Source organism: Tremella mesenterica (assembly GCF_000271645.1).
Source record: "Tremella mesenterica DSM 1558 unplaced genomic scaffold TREMEscaffold_9, whole genome shotgun sequence".
Lineage (NCBI taxonomy): Eukaryota > Fungi > Basidiomycota > Tremellomycetes > Tremellales > Tremellaceae > Tremella > Tremella mesenterica.
Genome location: NW_006711233.1, coordinates 244,670 through 261,923, shown reverse-complemented (window position 1 = coordinate 261,923; position 17,254 = coordinate 244,670). Strand labels below are relative to the sequence as shown.

The following is a 17,254-nucleotide window of genomic DNA, read 5'->3' as shown; positions in this document are numbered from 1 at the left end:
GGTAGAACTGTGTCTCAAATAGAGTGTGTAGGTGTGAGAAAATCTGGAATATGTCAAGGATGGTTGGGGATGAAGAGTGATGGGTTATATGGTGGACAGAGAAAGGTCGCGGCTTGAATGGTAGCGGTGCGGTGAAGGGTGACGTCACAACCATCCCCTGCTGCTGTCGATAGGCCTGCTATCCAGCTTAACACGCCTATCTCATCAACCACCACTGCATGAAAAAACCTCCTTCCAGTCAACGTCCAACAACCAAGTAGAATTTCCTGTCCCCTTCCCTTCCCCACCTCTCAAAGCCATCGAGCAATCTATAAGCCCTTCACTTCTTTCCAACATCCCTGATAAGCTCATTACGTCCATGGCTCAATTGCCAGCCTCGAAACGGACTGCCTCACTCTCCGGCTCGTCGAGACTTTCTCTTTCCGTACCGCCTGTCAGAAATTCTGCATATGGTCGTCCTGGGCGACATCCTCTGAAACACGAGTGCGTCAGCAGATCTATTCCATCCCAGTATCCATCAGACACGTCTTCCCTGTGTTTACTATGCTATCACCCGCTCACGCTCTCGAGCACATTTCTTACATGTTAGAGTGGATTCTGATTGTGAGAGAGGAATGTATGTAGCTTGTTCGCTGATAATGTAGATGGGCCATTTCATATGTTCACCGACCACCAGGCGCAAAGGGGATAGATTATGAGAAAGAAATCAAGAAAGTCGCAACCTTTGGCTCCGTACGTTCATATTACCAACGCAAGATTATAGTTTTCTGGTACTGAGCTCATGTGACAGATCGAAAGTTTTCTCCACCTGTATTCTCACCTGACACCTCCTAATGCGCTACCTCCGATTACAGATGTATTGGTCTTCTTATCTCGGATAGGTCGACCAGGGGTATGGGAAGAGATGAGGGAGTAGGTCGTGTTGAATTTCTCCTTTCCTTCACTCATATACACCGGATTCTAGTCTGTAACTCATCAGACTCCCTTAATGGGTTTTCGTCGAATATTTCTGTCAGGACGCAATATCACTCATAGTCATGTACGAGAGACACGCTGATACCTTAGCGGTGGAAAATTCACCCTTCGCCTCGTACACCCCATAACGCCTTTATTATACGAAAGCCTGCTGCTTGCTCTGCTCGGGGATCAATTTGAAGAGGCCGACAGTGTGGTCGGATGTGTGTTGAGTGTGCGGCAGTCAGAGGATATTTTGAGCGTATGGGTGGAGCAGGAAGGTGAAGGTGTTCGATCAGGGTCTTTGAAGTGAGTATCTTCCGTTTTCACCCTCTCATAGTGTTCTGAATGGGTCTTGTCTGGTCATACGAGTATCCAATCAAGTCAGATAGGAGGACAGTATGCTGATCATCTTCAGAGAAAAAATATTATCCCTTCTCGGTCTCCCTCAATCAACGATATGTGAATACCGTGCCAATCGTACACTCCTCGATGCCGCTTCCCATCCTTCAGAAACTAAACCATATCCACCTCCAGTACATCATCCACATCACGTCCATACTCATCACTCGCACCACGCTCATCACACTCACGCTCAACCCCACCATGCGAACCATCATCATATTCCATCCAGTGCGGAGCGGAGGGAAGCCAGAGAACCCAGAGGACCAGCAGAGGGACTGAGAGGTTTTGGCAGGGACAGGGACGGGGAGGTAAGAGTGGAGAGGAATGGATGGGGTAGGAGGGGAGATCATCAATAGTGTTCATCTTCAGCAGGGTTAATAGGGAGATCTCGTAGCAAGAATAGGTTTGCGGATTGCATATATGCTATGTTGTCTTTCCCACGTGGCGTCGGACACCGAAGTTACTCCGAGATCTTTGGCAGCAATTCCCCACATATTGACATGTCCAACCTTCTCCTCTGACGCACCCAAGACTCAGATCATCGTAGAACAGAGAGGTCTGTAAGCCCGTATGGTCGTTACTGCCAAAAGATAAGTACAAGAGCGTGTGGGGCTGCTCACTTGATTCACCACTGGTAAGTCAAACCGTATACGCCGGACATCTCACTTTCCATAATCCGCGGTAAGTTTCCTGTCACCTCCCCGACTATACTCTCCTGATCTCCTGAGTTCTTCATCTAGGCCGGTTAGATGCATAGCGCTAGAGCTACCACTTGCGCTACTGTGATTTACATAACTACAGTATACAGCACTTCACTACTCACTCTACCATCTTGAAAGCGTTCCCCCTTCCCACGTCATGTTCTTCCCGGACCGGACGCCAAGATGATCGGTGTAACATCGCCTCATTCCTCACTCCCGGAAACGACGGTTCGTTGGTATGTTTTCAAGCTGATGGTTAGTCACTCGACAACGATGTCTGTCAATATGAATAATGATATCTCTGAGCGATCTAAGGTGGACGAAGACTCGATCGGTCGAGAAAGGACAGGAGCAGAAAGAGACTTCGGAGAGGGAGGGTGAGTCGTTTATTTTCCTAAAACAACCTGAGTAGCTGATCATGTCTTCAAACATCCACACTCTTTATCTCCATTCCACACTTATTCCTACTCATATCGACCAATCTTCGTCTTACATTGTCTACCACCATCCCGTCGGTTTCATGACTCCGTCAACAAAACCACCTCCTCATGCCCTTGCTCAATTACTTACTGGCTTTTCGAATCCTCCCTCCTTCATCCCTTCAACCTGAACGTACCCTCGGTGATCGGTGCTTCCATCTCACGACACAATGATTTTGATAAACCCCACACAGTTCTACTCTAATCCCTGTCATCTTATCTCCTCCCACCAGAAAACCACCATACCAAAGTATCACTTCTCCAGTCCTTCAATCCAAATCGAATTCCATTTCTCTTCTAGATTCACAATCTAATTCCGAATCTACTCTACGTATCCCGCAATCAAGATCTGAAAGTAAATCTCTTTCTCAATTACCCAAATCAAATTCTAGGACACATACCAAGATGCAACATAGCAACACGCAGACGTCGACAGCTTTGACCACTGAATCAAAGGGTCATTCTTTGTCTTTGTCCAAAGGTGCACATAGGAGAAGATATAGACATTTACCATTTATGCGAAGACCTAATACGATGGAGGATAAAGATGGGGTGGAACCTTGGTTAGAAGAGGAAGCACAGGCGACGGAATGGCTTAGCTTGTTTTATGGTAGGTGTTGTTTCATCCCTCGCTGCTCACAACCTTCCACTGCTTGTCTATGAAAGATCCTACTCTACTCTCGAACACTAGAGTAAAGTACTCTTCTCTCACTTCCACTCTCAGAGAGCAGATTTGTCGTCTTTCTCTTCCCCTCCCTCAACACTACCCAAGTCATCTACTCATCGTCTCTTTTTTTGCAGCCGCAATTGGAGGAGTGAAGAGAACTCACTATCACCATTCGAAATCCACGTAGTTCGTCTTGCTTAGTTCAAGGAAGGCACCTTGTGTTGTGTTTTTTCACTAACCCACAGACCTCGTGGTCGTTGCTGTTCTCACCGTTTTCAGTAGTAACGCCGAACTCGCCTCTCCCGGAGCCATCCCTATCTTCTTCAGCTACTTCACCGTCATTTCTTGGATATGGAGCAGTCAAGTTGCCTATGACATACGTTATCAAGCGGAAGATGCCTGGCATAGACATATGAAAGGTGCTCAGGTGGCCATCTTCGTATATATCGGCGCGAGTAGTGGTGGTTGGAACCCTGGTCTCATCAGGGATCCAGCTAGCGACCCGGGAATCTCGGGGAAGAGCGCAACAGATCATGGTGAGTCACCCTTTCTCCATCCAAATTGCATAGACTCTATGGGACTGTCCAGTGATTTTTCAAGACCAAACCCGCAATAACGTCGCTCTCCCATATTTACCGTGTGAAACCGATGATGGTTATACCAGCTATTAGTGCTAGGGCGATAAGCCGAGGCGCTCGAAATACTTGACTGAGGCTACACACTTCCTTCATGCTTCATCACACTGTTATTGGGATGGGCCTGACAAAGACAGATGCTGCAAGACAAAGCTTCTCCACCGTGTTGATAGCGTACGCCATCTCTCGAGGAATTTTGGCGATTCAATATCTCGTTACCGCATATCTGGGTCACCACGCCAATCGAAAAGTTACCGGTCATTTGACATCCGTTGCCACCCTCGCGGTATCTATCGTCTTCACCATCGTAGCCGTCACCCTACGTGCTCATTCAGATGGTGGCGTGATTGCCAAAGTGCGTTCTATGATTTCCTCTCCACATCAATGTTCCGCGGTCGGAGAACAAGCTGACTATGTAAGATCGTGTTGTTTTATCTCGCAGTAGCTATCGAGGTGGTCGGTATGTGGATACAAATGCGACATAAGCTACATCAACATATCCACCCTGCCAAAATTGCAGATAGATATGGTGCTTTCTCCCTGATCATCTTGTAAGCTTCCTGTACCTCCCTGTCCCTGGATATCACGGCCAATAGGTGATGGCATGTACTGATCAATAGGGGAGAGGGGTTCATCTCTCTCACGCGGGCGTTCAGTGCTGCTATCTCGGGCTTGTCGGAAAGTAGTTCTGCCACTGTAAGCACTCACAGATCATATTTTCGAATATTCGCTGACTGGCAGTATCTACAAGTCTTCCTAGGCATTGCGATCATTTACATGTTGTGGAATTTCATGTACGTCTGCTAGTCACATTTCAGTGAGGAATCTGACCCCCAGGTTCTCGCAATTCAGGAAAGAGGACGAAATTGATCAACGGCGAGCTTTGATCTGGGAAGGCTTGCATTTTCCTTTACATTTTGGTCTGCTTCTTCTACTTGCGTCCATTGTCGTGAGTCATGCTCTCTCCCCATTATCAGACACAATGTTGTATGTGCTCATGGGTAGAATACTACTATTGTCATTTCCTTCTCTCACGGAGTGGAGCTTGTGTCAAACGAGTTCATACGAACTATAGACTCCTTGAACAATGCTTCGGAGTTGTCGGCGGGTGATCAGGTGTTCATCACTCAATACCTAAACAAACTTATTCTAGAACCATCGTAAGTCAATCACTATCATATTTGAAGTTCTCTCTATCGCCAATACTGAATTGTGATCGCCTTTCACACATCTGACATGCAGTTACGAAGAAGAATACGCATATCTACTGAGACTATCTCAACAACCTGATCCTCCAGGTAAGCCCGCTTGCTCTCTACCACTATCCATAATGACTGACGATCAGAGGATCCAGGTATTGTTGCCTCTCAATATTTCGGACTCATCATCACTCAAACTTGTGTCGTACGTTTCGTCCCGGGATCAATCCCAAGACTGGCTGATGAACAGAGCTACGGGGTTGAGATCGGTGAGAACACGCTGGCGGCATTGGAGAGACTTTACGCTGTGAACGCTACAAACCCTGAAGATGATGCCATAACAGAACAGAGAAGAGATGAGGCCACTAAAGCTGTGGCGGAGGTGTTACAGTATCCTGTTGATGAGGCTTTATCAGGTGTCTTGTGGTTGTTCCCCACGGCTGTATGTCTTCTCCCCCGACTTCCCCTCCTCTTCTATCCTCGTTTCCTGTCTACTGCAATTTTTTCACTTCTGTCCTTCTTTCTCTGCCATCTACACACACACACCCAAAAAAAGAGTAAATTAAATCAATTTAAAAATTCACTCCTTCAGACCCCCTCTGCATTTCTCATCCTACTCTTTCCCATATTGTATGGTTTTCAACTGTTGTCAACAGATCAGGAGTAAGGCTAATCTCACAGGGCTGCGTCCTCATTCTCATCGCATTCCGTTCCATGTTATGGTATCGCTACACTGGTATAGCCCATTACGTAGTACACGGCTCTATGATCCTCTTCGGCTTAGCTCTCGCTCTTCTAGGTTTACTCGATCTAGGTCCGAGAGAAGTCAGCTTCCTCTCTCAAACGGAAAATAATACCACGGCGGGTAGCGACAAAGTTACCGATTCGCTTAATCCGATGTATAGACTATTGAGCACTAGATATCCTCTGTTGGTCATTTGGCTCACGTATTTCGGTGTGTATATGGGAAGTATAGCTGTGTTGGGGTTCGTACATCGACGAAAGGGAGGAGTGTGGGATGAAGATGTTGGTGGGGAAGAAAAAAAGTTAGGAGGGGGAATTCAGGTTGATGAACGAGGTGATGAGGAAGTGTGATCTGGTTGAGATATGTAGCAACAAGTCAGGTGATATTGAAGAGGATAGAATCTTGTGGTAAATCTTGATGGGTTGTTTGTAAGAAAAAGAAAGTGTCGTTGTCTTGCATGAAAGGGGAGTAGAGTAAGTGAAGGATTTATCTTGAATAGTAAGAGAAAGATATCTGTCATAGAATTAAATATGTTTCATAGATCATCAAAATGACCAAATGGTATAGAGGAATATAGAAGTATCACAAATGTATAGAGAACAAATTTTCATACAACCAATCCCAGAAGTTCATCATCTATAATCTATATACTCTGACTCTCTGTTCTAGCTTCCGCCCAGCAGAGGGGTGATCAGGGATGGGATTTGTTATAAGGATAAGATTTGTCATGATTTATGAGGAGCGAATCGACTTATGGATCGGAGATAACTTCCATATCGATAAAAGAGGAATGGCGTGATACCGAGTCTGACTCTCAATTCATTTCCCTAACATTTCTGCTCATGTGAAAATCGACCATCAGAGTTCTAAATCACCGACATCGGGGAACGGGGATCGTATGGAAGTCTGCCCAAGTCCGGGGATCGGGGAGAGAGGGGGGATCTTCAAGTGCAAGGGAAAAAACTGAGTATGAAGATTGTACGGACGATAATGGGTTGAACGAGTAAGTGAAGAAGACACGGAACAAGTACTGTAGACGTAGACGTAGACGTAGATATGGATGTAGATGTAGATGGAGGTGGATAACTCACAATATTGCCAAACATCCTAATAAAGTACACGCCCATTGAGTTCCGAGATTGTTCAGTAATGGAGAAGCTATGAGAGGCATAGCAGCACCTAGAATAGATCTGCTGAATGTGTATGCGGCTGGAGGTCAGTGATATACTACAAAATCTATCGCATAGGAAAATATTGTATAGCCTTAAATGAGATGAACGCAGTGTAAAGAGTTGCCGAGGAGGAAAAGGATACTAATGGGCTGTTAGATGGATGAGAGAATAGGGAAGGTACACAGGAGGGATCCTCGTGTTGTCGTATGTAAGCGACAGAAACAAAGGTGGACAAGATGAGGAGAAGAAGATTAGGATAGAGAGAAAGAAATGACTGACCAACAGCAGAAGCAGCATGGGAAGTATAAGCATCAATCAAATAATTCATACCGGACTGTTTTGTCAATTACAACATAACCCCATAACCCCATAGATAGTCACAAGGAAAGCTCATGAGAAATCACACGGACGATTATCACGTAGTAAATGGGGAAATAATGATGAAAAAAAAAGAAAAGGAAAAACTCACTTGAAGAATCAACAAAAAACTCATACCTACAAAACCTAATCCCAATACCGATGGAAACCAATGAACAGAACTTTGACTCGTCCATCCGGTCAAAAAGAAACCTATGGGAAAAGCAACGGCACCAATCATCATTGGTGGTAATCTTCTTTCAGGTGGTGCTTTCCCACCGTGTGTATCGAGATATCTTGCAAAGTATTTTTCAGAGTAAATCCAATTTATCGCTGCTGCAACTAAAGTTCCTATCTTATACATCAGTTTTCTCTCATTTTATCATTTGACACTTCCATTCAATACTTATCAATCAGATCTTTGAGTTTCACTGATTTGATCAGGGTGAAGATAGAGAGAGTCAACAGAGAGGAAGCAGGATGAAAGATGAGGAAAAAAACAAGAGGGAGTTGGAGACATACTAAAACTCCTAAGATTGGTAATGTGGTAGGTACTGGTTTCCATCCTCTTTGTTGACCGTAAATGATGGGTACAGCAGCGAAAAGCATGTATCTGATCACGTTATTCAGCGTCGGAAATCTAACTGTCATAGGGATAACTTACAATATACCATATGCGAAACCACCATATCTGATCGTTAACATACTGACCAGCCGACCTTTCACTGTTATCTTTTTAGTACTCGAAAAGTGAACTTGTCCACGTATGATGCAACACCGATGTCCAATGTGGATCATATCGGTGAAAAATTGTGGTAACATTGGAAGGAAATGTCGAGGATTGAGAAAAGGGGGAAATTCAAACTTACAAAGTTATCAAAGTTACCATAGGTTCTTTGACCCACATTTTCAAAGGGATAATTAACATCTTATGAAAGAAGTTCTTCAAAGAAAGATCTTTCTCTTCGTGTGCAGAATGTAAACCCCATCTTTTCGTCCTTAACCTTATCCGTCTAGCCTTCTCCGTCAAGATACTAGCATGAGAAGTTTCGGGGAGGAAGAAAAAATCTAGGGAAGTAATGATGGATGTGAGGATGACTGGAATATAGGCTGTCCATCTCCATGACAACGCTTGAGAAACGGCTATACCGATGATGGGAGCTACTGTGGGACCTCCGACGATACAAAGTCTAACAATTAGCTCGATTCTTCACTGTTATCAGGATGCCCCCCCCCCCCTCCCCCCCTCAGATGATAATCAACCCAGATTCAGTCGAAGTAATCTTCATCAGAGACCCCGATCCAGTGAAGAGGTGCACTTCTCACTAGTGACTCCAGTCGTTTCAGTGGTAAGCAGAAGACGTGTAGAGTCTCAAGAGACTCATGAAGAGTGAGAGGAAGAAGAACTTACGAATACACAACAATGGCAGAACCTCTTTGTCGTTGATTATAAATATCTGCTAGTCCGCCACCGACGATGGTAACCGGCGCAGAACCGAACACTCCAGCGAAGAAACGAGTGATGAAAATTGTTTGAAGATCTTGGGCTGTAGCTGTAGCCGCTCTGAATTGTGAGTTCAACGGACCAACAAAGTGTTGAAAGAAGAGGGAAAGTGGAACTCACGAGAAACAGATGAAGATAAAAAGAGGAGGTACAATCGCTAACTTTCTTCCATAAACTTCCGAAACGGGTCCAAAGAATATCGGTCCGAGTGAGAATCCTAAAGGTCAAACGACAACGTCCCACGAGGTCAAATAGACAGATAGGAAGATGGACTTACCAAGGATGAAGAGTGAAAGTCCAAGTAAGGCGACTTCTTCTGATATATGATAATCCCTCGCGACGAATCCAGCTGATGAGGAGAAGATAGATGATGTCTACTTGGTTAGCTTTTCATAGAACATCAAGCTGAAACGATATGATGACTCACAAAGGTCGCACACATGGTAGAAGAACCATATAATATCAAACATTTCAGTTTCTTTCCAGAACACCAATTCATAGGACAGGCCGGATCATCTGGGCCATCCCAAGTGACCTCGATGTCAGCTTCATTATCCTTAAACTTTGAGAACGACGCCATGGTGTTACAAGTCAAGAGGAAGTAGGGAGTAGCTAAAGAAAACATACCACATCATTCTCCCATTCCTTCTCGAAATCTTGTTTCTCCAATACCCCTCTTTCAGTCAAACCACCTCTCCGGAAACTTCCTTCACTGGACACGCTCACCACACTGACCCTTTCACGTACCCCATCCTGAAATGATTCCTGCAGGTGTTCATCATCCGCCAAACTTTTGGAAATAGTATCGGTCGGTGGTGTTGCCGTGGTGTCTTTGACGGATTGGGAGGACTGAGAAGATCTGTTGCTACCTAGGATAGGCACGGGGATACCTAGTGGATCGGAAGCATGAACTGGGCCCGACATCGTCGGAAATCTACAATCTACGTCAAACGCTGACTTCTACGCCTTGCCCGAACATGGAGAGAAGTCAATGGGTGAGGGTCTCGCATCAGTCATGGTTACTGCATGTCGAGGACTTGTTATCGGATACGGCCGAGCAGGGATCGGCAATTTCAATCTTTTTTGGGAATTCCCGATTTCCTCGTTGGCATGTCCCTCCATGTCTACCGATTTCTCCTCCGCATGTCTGTTTGTTACTCCGCACCGTCAGTAGCTCGCAGCGGGCAAGTCTTGGGATTGTCTGGACAGAGAGCAATAAGCTGGTTGATGAAGGCAAAGGAAATCAATCAAGTTGATCGTTCGACACGCACGGCATTTCGATTCCAGCATTGGAAAGTCTAATCTGTGGCCAGTACTCGTACAGATTAAACATCTAGTCGTCATGACAGAAAGCATCGGTCAAGAAGAGGAGGACCACTTGGTATCCGACGTCCACTCCGGGCACCACCCTAGTCTCGTCCGGGCACCACCTGCCACACTCAGGGTATTCAGGCACGTACCATCGGAATTTCAGTAACGCCGACCACGCGACGGACATGAACTCGCCACTGATCGGGGTTTCAATAACGCCGCGAGCTCTGCTCACTCTTCTCTTACATCGTCAATGTCAATATTAGCTATACCATGTCATTTCCGGTCATTGTCCATGCATTCTCCTATCTATCAATGTCCAGGAGGATAATATGAGCCATAGGGATGTCTAGAAGAGCCCTGGGAGGAATGGGGAGGCCAATATTGAGAGGATAGAGGAGGGAGAGTAGGTGGAAGAGGGGGGGGTAGTAGGTACCTCTCCTCAGGAGGATAAATGTCGAAAAATGGGGGTACCTGTCCATTAGAGACCCCCCATCGGATACAGCCGAAAATGCAGTATTAGAGACTCACATTCGGTGGATATTGGCCGTTTCCTGGTGTCTCCTGGACCAATCAGCTTGCAGGAAACTTTTAGAAGTAAGAGACTAAGAGAAGAGTGAAAATTTTCGAGATCGTGAGGCCAATATAGACAGAGACAGAGCAATATAGACAGAGACAGAGCAATATAGCCAGGAATGACTGCAGGACAGAGAGCGGGAGAAGGAGGGAAGGAGAAATGTCATTATCATATGAGAAACCCACCAGATAACCTGTCCCGGCCATCACATCCTGTCTCCTCACCATCCTGTCCTCTGTCCTCACCACTACAGGCCGATTTTCCTTCTCCCTTTTATCTCTGTCCTCCTGGATACTCTTAGTCAGGCCAGCAACCGTCTCCTGAAGCTCTGCTAGTCTCTTCTCCAGAGCAGCATTGGTTCCCAACACCGATCCCTCTGTCCAGGTCGTTTCTCCAGCATCATACGCCTTTACCTCGCGATCATAGGCCTCAGGATCCCTCTCTCGATGTTCATTAGCCCTTTTACACTTCTTAGGACCATGACTTCTTGAACCACACAGGGGACAGGGACGATTCGCCTTTTTCTTGATACCAATGAATTTCTCTGACTGAGTGTGGAGACGGCCGGTGTGAGAGACATCATTAGACATTTGTGAGGGGTTCGATTTTACGCCTCTTTTAGGCGAAGGAGGAAGAGTAGGAGAAGGAGGTGAAAAGAAGGGGTTTTCGACAGGTAACAGGTCGTCATCATCGTCATTATCCTTCGTTAAGTCGATCTGAGTGATAGAGGGGACAGGGGGATTCTGATTGTTCTTCCTGGATAAAGCAAGCTTGTTTCTTCGCAGGTGGGGGTCTCGAATTCGATTCGTATCGTTATCCACATCCCACTCAGGCCCTAGCAGTGGATGAACCCCACTAATATCTCCACTGACTTTCGCAGTGGCCTGTTTGATCGTGTCTGGCCAGGTGTAGGGGTTGAGAAGACGCCAATGACGATGGAGAGGAGAGAGAGCAATGGTACCATCATTTTCAAGTACTTCTTTTATGTGCCGAGCAGAAGGGAGGCCCACTGATGTCGAATACATGTTGCTCTCGTCATCATTATCGATTTTGCCAGAGGTTGCTTTATCGTACTGCTTGTTCATGAGGAATAGTGACCAGTTTGACACTCGATTCTTGACATTGATGAAGATAGAGACGAGGTTGGGGTCCTGAACCTTCAAAATCATTGAAGCCACATCATCTCCCCTTGCATTCAGACTTGATCTACCACCTTCCATGAAAATACATCCTGTATCGCTATACGAATTCTTGAGGCGTGTCACGGCCGTCGAACAACTATTTCTTAATAGACCGACGGTCGACGAACCTCGGCTAACTTCACGCTCTGAGTCGATGTCTCACCCAACCAGGAGGGCGCAGACGTCGAAAGGGGTGTAACTACGGCGTACTTCGGCGTAGTTACTCTAACTAGGGTTTTGTTCTACTGATGGCGATGTATCTTGATTTATAGCTATCTCTATCTGTCTTTCACTACTGACAACAATCAAGGATCGCTGAAGAACTTCAGCGATCTTCTCAGCTAATATTATCTACTCCTCCTAGACGTTCATCCAACCCTCTCGCGCTTTGACGTACTTCAACGCACTTCGTCCAACTTCCCCGAGCCCTCGGCCATCCTCTTCCTCCTTCGACTAACTCCGCCTAACATCGCCGCACTTCTGCTCCCATTGTCCCTACTTAGCCTAACTCCGTCTAACTTCGCCGTACTTCTGCTCCCATTGTTCCTACTTAGCCTAACTCCGTCTAACTTCGCCGTACTTGGTGTCAGAAGTCCTGAGTTACGTGTAGAGTAAAGAGGTTAAGGCGTGATGGGGTTTTGATGGCCAAAGGAGGGTCATTGTTGGTGGAGTAATCGAGGTGTCGCGACGTAGTTCGTGACAGTCGCCCCCTTCTTTAGCCGCGAACGTCCTCGTGAGCGATTACACCTCTGTCGTGTCAAGAGAACTTAGCAGCGTAGTACCCCCATTCTCTCCCTCCCCATGACCATCCTTCACCCTTCTGCTCTTTGCGCCGCACTTCGTAGTTGGGCCTCCTTTCACTCCAAAACCCGACAATGAGACTCCCCTAACTTCGTCGAGGTTTGCCGTAAGAAGCCCTGTGTCTTTTGTAGGTGAGACACGCTTCCTGAATGGCAGCCGAACAACACCGTTGTTTGTCGAAGTAACCCTCGCTTATATTGAGATGAGACACTATAGCGTGGGAATTTTGATCGTCCCTGCGATGCCTTTTGTTGATGAAACGCGAAGTTTGCTGCATGTTGACGACGAGGGTTTAGGTTTGATTATACTAAATACTGAGCAGTTCGTCGAGCTTCTCTCTTTTTCCCATCTGCTTTCAAAACTTTCTATCTCTCTTACCTAGAAAACAGATTTGTTACCTTGAATCATCTTTTATTTCTTTAAGTATTTTTAACGTCATGGCCCCTCCTACTCCCACCTCTAACCCTTTCGCCGCCATGAGGAACTTTGGTGGTATGGTGTCGTCTGCTCGTGAGTTATTCCTCGACACTTACCTTACTTCGCCGGACTTGGCTGATGTTCAGTTTCCTTCGGCGACAGATCTCGCCAAGTCTCCTCCCTCGGCCTCGGCACCCTCTCTTTGGGGGAGCCGTCTGGCGATGTCCCGCCTCCTCGCTCCGCTTCTCCTCCCGCCGGTCCTCCCGTTGGTTCTCCCTCTGCTTCTCCTCCTCCTGGTTCTCGCTCTGCTTCCCCTCCTGCCGCCAGCCCTCGCCGCAGGACGCCCGCCTTTCGTCCTGGTGAGTCTCCGTCCTCCTCCGACCAGGAGTCGCTCAGTGGTTCGGAGTCGGACGATCAGTCAGACTTCGAAGGAAAAGGGGGTGATTATAGTGATGAGGATGATAGAATCGTGTCGGAGGGTGAAACCGAGTTAGAGGAACACTCGGATGATGATATGGTGGCGGTTAGTGTAGAGGACAACAACGTAGATAGTCCTGAGCGTGAGTTCTTCGTCCAACCTCTCACACCTTCGCCGAACTTGGCCTTGTTTATCTGCTCTTTAGCTCTCCAAGACATTGCTAACTCGCAGCCGCTCCTGCCCCTCCCCCTGCTCAAATTGTGGGCCAGAAACGACGCCGTTCCCTCTCTTCTTCTTCTTCTTCCTCTTCTTCTTCTTCCTCTTCTTCTTCCTCTTCCGGGGTTCTCCCCCTTCCGGGGTTCTCCCCCCCCCCAACGCCATCGCCGCTGCCGCCGCTGCTGCCGCCGCCCGCTCTGCCGCCGCCATCGCTCCTGCTGCCGCCGCCGGTCCTGCTCCCGCCGCCCCCGTCGCTGCTCCCCCCCCTTCTCCCAGAGGGGAGCCTTCGCCCAAACGGGTGAAGAGATCACTGCGGGAAGAAGAGTACTTGTGGGAGAAGATGAAGTCCGAGCCTGGTCGTTGGATCGCGGTTGGTGTTGACGAAGCGTGTGATCGTTGCCGGTGAGTCCACCTATTCGTACTACGCCGAAGTTACTCCTGCTAATTAGTAGACGTGAGATTATCACGTATAATCGTCCAAACTGGCCCTGCCTCAAGGCAGTCAGGCCACACAACAAGGCCCTCCGTTGTGCTTCATGCACGTCTGGCCCCTGCTCCTTCTGTCCCGTTTCCTCTGCCCGGGACATCCCGCCCCGTCCCTTCGACGCTTCTCCTCTCCCCCCTCCCCAGACTCCAGCGTCTGTCCCCCGTTCGCGGGTACCGCCTTCGTCTCTCCGGTCGGTTCGCCGTACTTCGCCGGACCTCCGCCCGTCGCCTCCGTCGCCGTCGCCCTTCGCTCCTGTGGCCGGCCCATCACGTCTCCCGGCTGTTCCTCCTTCGTCTTCTCGCCGTCCTTCGGCCTCTGCTCCTTCGGCCTCCCGTCCTTCGGCCTCTCGTCCTTCGGCGCCACGTCCGTCCTCTCCAGTGGTAGCTTCTCCTCCGGCTCACAGCACCCGAAGTCGGCGTCCTTCTGTTCCTCCGGCCACTTCGGCGGCCCCTCCCGTCACCCCTCCCTCTGCTTCCCAGAAGACACCGAAGTCTTCTTTAAAGAAATCAAAAGGGAAATCTAAAGAGAAGGAGGTTGCCTTCAATGATGGTGATGTGGAAGGTGAAGATACTCAGCGTGCTGGTCCCTCTGCTCCCCGGTTGTCCCTCGTCCACCCTCGTATCTCCCTGGACGTCCGTATTCCTGAGGACGAAAAGGAATTCGCCACTTATCGTTCTCTCGTCCTCGGTCTCACTACTCAGCTCGAGGCCGCCCGAAATGATACATCTCTCCTGCTTGACTTCTCTTCTCGTCAAGCTAACGCTTTAAACAATCTCACTGCGGCGTTAGTAGATGTAGTCAACACTGAGGCTCTGGACGACGAAGCAAGGACAAGGTTAGCGGACGTCTCTCGCCGAAGCCTTACTGAGATAGCCAATGTTCGCCGAAGACTGTTCGACACCCCCTTCCTAGTCACTCCTATGGCGTATGAGCCACCACCGTCCCTTGACTGGTTAGGTCGCCGTAGTAGTTCTCGTGTCCCAGCTTCCGCCCAGACTGCTCTCGACCTCCTCAGTCTTCCCTTCGAGTGTCTACGGACCATACGTTCTCTGTGGAGGACTCCGAGCATGCAAGCTGCTCGAGATGTCCAGGACTTCGGTGACTTCTTTGGGGCTATGAATCGGGCATGGAATGCTTCTCTCTCTACTGCGTTCCCGTCTGAGACTCTCGATCTACCTTCGGTCATCGGTAGCCTCCATACCAATCCCGCGGGACCGAGTAGATCGAAGGAGAAAGGAAAAGGAAAAGGTAAGGGTAAGAGTAAGGACAAGTGAGCGGTACGTAGCTGTAATCCTATGTTGTATGCAGTACGTTCTATCTCCTAGCCCTTCGCAGGCGCCCTTCCTTCGGCTTAGTAGGGTGAAGTTCGTGGAACTTCGCCAATATGTCATCAGCTCCATCGACGTTCTCCACTGGTTCCCATGATACTGAATCGTCTGTTCCTTCGTAACCTAACCACTCCACCAAGTACTCTAACTTTCCTGACCTCTTATTTACTCTAGAGTCCACAATATCCTTTACCTCCCAAGACTCTCCCACATTGTCTACTTCTACTGGCCCAGGTGGCTCAGCTTGCTGACCAGGAAATATTGGAGGGTGATAAGGACGGAGCAAGGAGACATGGAATACATCATGGATACCTGCCATCGTTCCTGGTAATTCCAATTTACAAGCATGAGAACCTACCTGCCGTACTACCTTGTACGGCCCACTTTGCTTAACATCTAACTTCTTCATTGGTCTCTTCGTCTTAATATTCTCTAACGACAGCATCACTAGGTCTCCTTCCGCGAAGTTCGGCGTAGTCCGGTGTTTCCTATTGTATCCTTCGGCGTACTTCTCATTAGCTTTCTCAATTCCTTCGATACAATCTTTGTGTATTTCAGTCAAGTCTTTTACCACCACCGTAGCAGCGGGCACTTCGACCTCGCTAGCCTTTATCTCTTCAGCCCAACGAGGGTGATATCCATAGTTCGCATAGAATGGGGTTTTGTTTATCGCAGAGTGCTGGGTGTTGTTGTAAGCAAAGCTAGCTCGAGCGAGTAGCTTTGACCAGTCGTTCTGCTGATAGGAGGTGAAGATTCGAAGATACAGTTCCAAAGACTGGTTGGTTCGTTCGGTCTGTCCGTCAGTCTGTGGATGATATGCAGTAGAGAGATGTAGTCTTATTCCGAGACTATCGGTCAAATTCTTCCAGAACTTGGAGGTAAACTTCGATCCCCTGTCCGATACTATATTCTCTGGCAACCCATGCTGGGCCACCACATAGTCCAATATCAACTCTGATAGGCCGGCTGCGGTTAACTTTGTCGTAGTCGGGATAAAAATGGCCCATTTGGTCAACCGATCCACCACTACCAGGATGGAGTTATATCCATGGGAATTTGGCAGCTCCTCAATAAAATCCATCGAGATGCTAGACCAAGGTTTCGTAGCTACCTCCAGTGGTTTAAGCTCTCCATGGGGTTTCTGTCTATTAGTCTTTGCCCTCTGACATACCGCGCATCCAGCGATGTAGTCCTCAACATCCTTCCTTACTCCAATCCAGACATAGTCCCTTAGAACTAGCTCAAGGGTCTTCGCTGAACCTGGGTGACCAGCTAAGGCCGAGTCATGTCGCATTTTCATGATCTTCAGCCGAGCATCGGCGTAGTTCGGCACATAAATGCGATCGTCGAATGTGAGGAAACCTCTTGAGTTCCACCCCCCACGAAGGATTAGAGGAGACCGCGAACTACGGCGTAGTTCGGTGATTGATCCTGGTTCCTGCACGTTATCGTTACACGTAGGATGAGAACACTCAGCGCAAACGACTCCTAATAATTCTTCTCTGACCCCTTCTATGTTTTCGTCCTCCTGAACTCCAAGTACTAGATCCATAGGGTCCACAAGATCATTTTCCTTTACCTCCCTTGTCCCTTGCAATGCTCGAAGGAGGTGACGCAACTCCGACGTGGTGGCGTCAACTTCGTCGAACTTCGGCAGACCTTGGATAAGGTTGCTCTCTTGTACCATGGTACTTCCTTTC

At 48.0% G+C, this 17,254-nt stretch overlaps 5 protein-coding genes across 5 annotated transcripts; 3 read left to right on the top strand and 2 right to left on the bottom strand.

Moving 5' to 3' along the window:
* The first annotated feature begins 273 nt into the window (after positions 1-273).
* On the top strand, positions 274-1,796 carry TREMEDRAFT_44880 (uncharacterized protein). The gene is made up of 5 exons (XM_007006010.1): positions 274-483; positions 645-732; positions 791-912; positions 1,066-1,263; positions 1,373-1,796. Exons 1-5 carry the CDS (start codon positions 359-361, stop codon positions 1,713-1,715), a joined length of 876 nt encoding a protein of 291 aa, XP_007006072.1. The 5' UTR covers positions 274-358; the 3' UTR covers positions 1,716-1,796.
* A 3,605-nt stretch (positions 1,797-5,401) lies between these two features.
* On the top strand, positions 5,402-6,371 carry TREMEDRAFT_57375 (uncharacterized protein). The gene is made up of 2 exons (XM_007006045.1): positions 5,402-5,482; positions 5,722-6,371. Exon 2 carries the CDS (start codon positions 5,806-5,808, stop codon positions 6,133-6,135), a length of 330 nt encoding a protein of 109 aa, XP_007006107.1. The 5' UTR covers positions 5,402-5,482; positions 5,722-5,805; the 3' UTR covers positions 6,136-6,371.
* A 139-nt stretch (positions 6,372-6,510) lies between these two features.
* Positions 6,511-9,398, bottom strand: TREMEDRAFT_33081 (uncharacterized protein; the record flags this gene model as incomplete). The annotated part of the gene is made up of 11 exons (XM_007005951.1): positions 6,511-6,592; positions 6,877-6,994; positions 7,237-7,291; positions 7,427-7,669; positions 7,837-7,927; positions 7,979-8,046; positions 8,216-8,504; positions 8,726-8,878; positions 8,939-9,035; positions 9,096-9,192; positions 9,246-9,398. 11 exons carry the CDS (start codon positions 9,396-9,398, stop codon positions 6,511-6,513), a joined length of 1,446 nt encoding a protein of 481 aa, XP_007006013.1.
* Positions 9,399-10,151: 753 nt separating this feature from the next.
* On the bottom strand, positions 10,152-11,926 carry TREMEDRAFT_63765 (uncharacterized protein; the record flags this gene model as incomplete). Its single annotated transcript, XM_007006082.1, has 4 exons — positions 10,152-10,248; positions 10,279-10,370; positions 10,661-10,693; positions 10,892-11,926. 4 exons carry the CDS (start codon positions 11,924-11,926, stop codon positions 10,152-10,154), a joined length of 1,257 nt encoding a protein of 418 aa, XP_007006144.1.
* Positions 11,927-13,125: 1,199 nt separating this feature from the next.
* Positions 13,126-15,500, top strand: TREMEDRAFT_63764 (uncharacterized protein; the record flags this gene model as incomplete). The annotated part of the gene is made up of 5 exons (XM_007006081.1): positions 13,126-13,198; positions 13,252-13,464; positions 13,528-13,665; positions 13,793-14,141; positions 14,192-15,500. 5 exons carry the CDS (start codon positions 13,126-13,128, stop codon positions 15,498-15,500), a joined length of 2,082 nt encoding a protein of 693 aa, XP_007006143.1.
* Positions 15,501-17,254: the final 1,754 nt, after the last annotated feature.

Coding starts and splice junctions, on each gene's coding strand:
- TREMEDRAFT_44880 (XM_007006010.1), top strand. CDS start 359: ATGGCTCAATTGCCAGCCTCGAAACGGACTGCCTCACTCTCCGGCTCG. Junction 733..790: donor AAGTCGCAACCTTTGGCTCC/GTACGTTCATAT, acceptor CTCATGTGACAG/ATCGAAAGTTTTCTCCACCT. Junction 1,264..1,372: donor GTTCGATCAGGGTCTTTGAA/GTGAGTATCTTC, acceptor GATCATCTTCAG/AGAAAAAATATTATCCCTTC.
- TREMEDRAFT_57375 (XM_007006045.1), top strand. CDS start 5,806: ATGATCCTCTTCGGCTTAGCTCTCGCTCTTCTAGGTTTACTCGATCTA.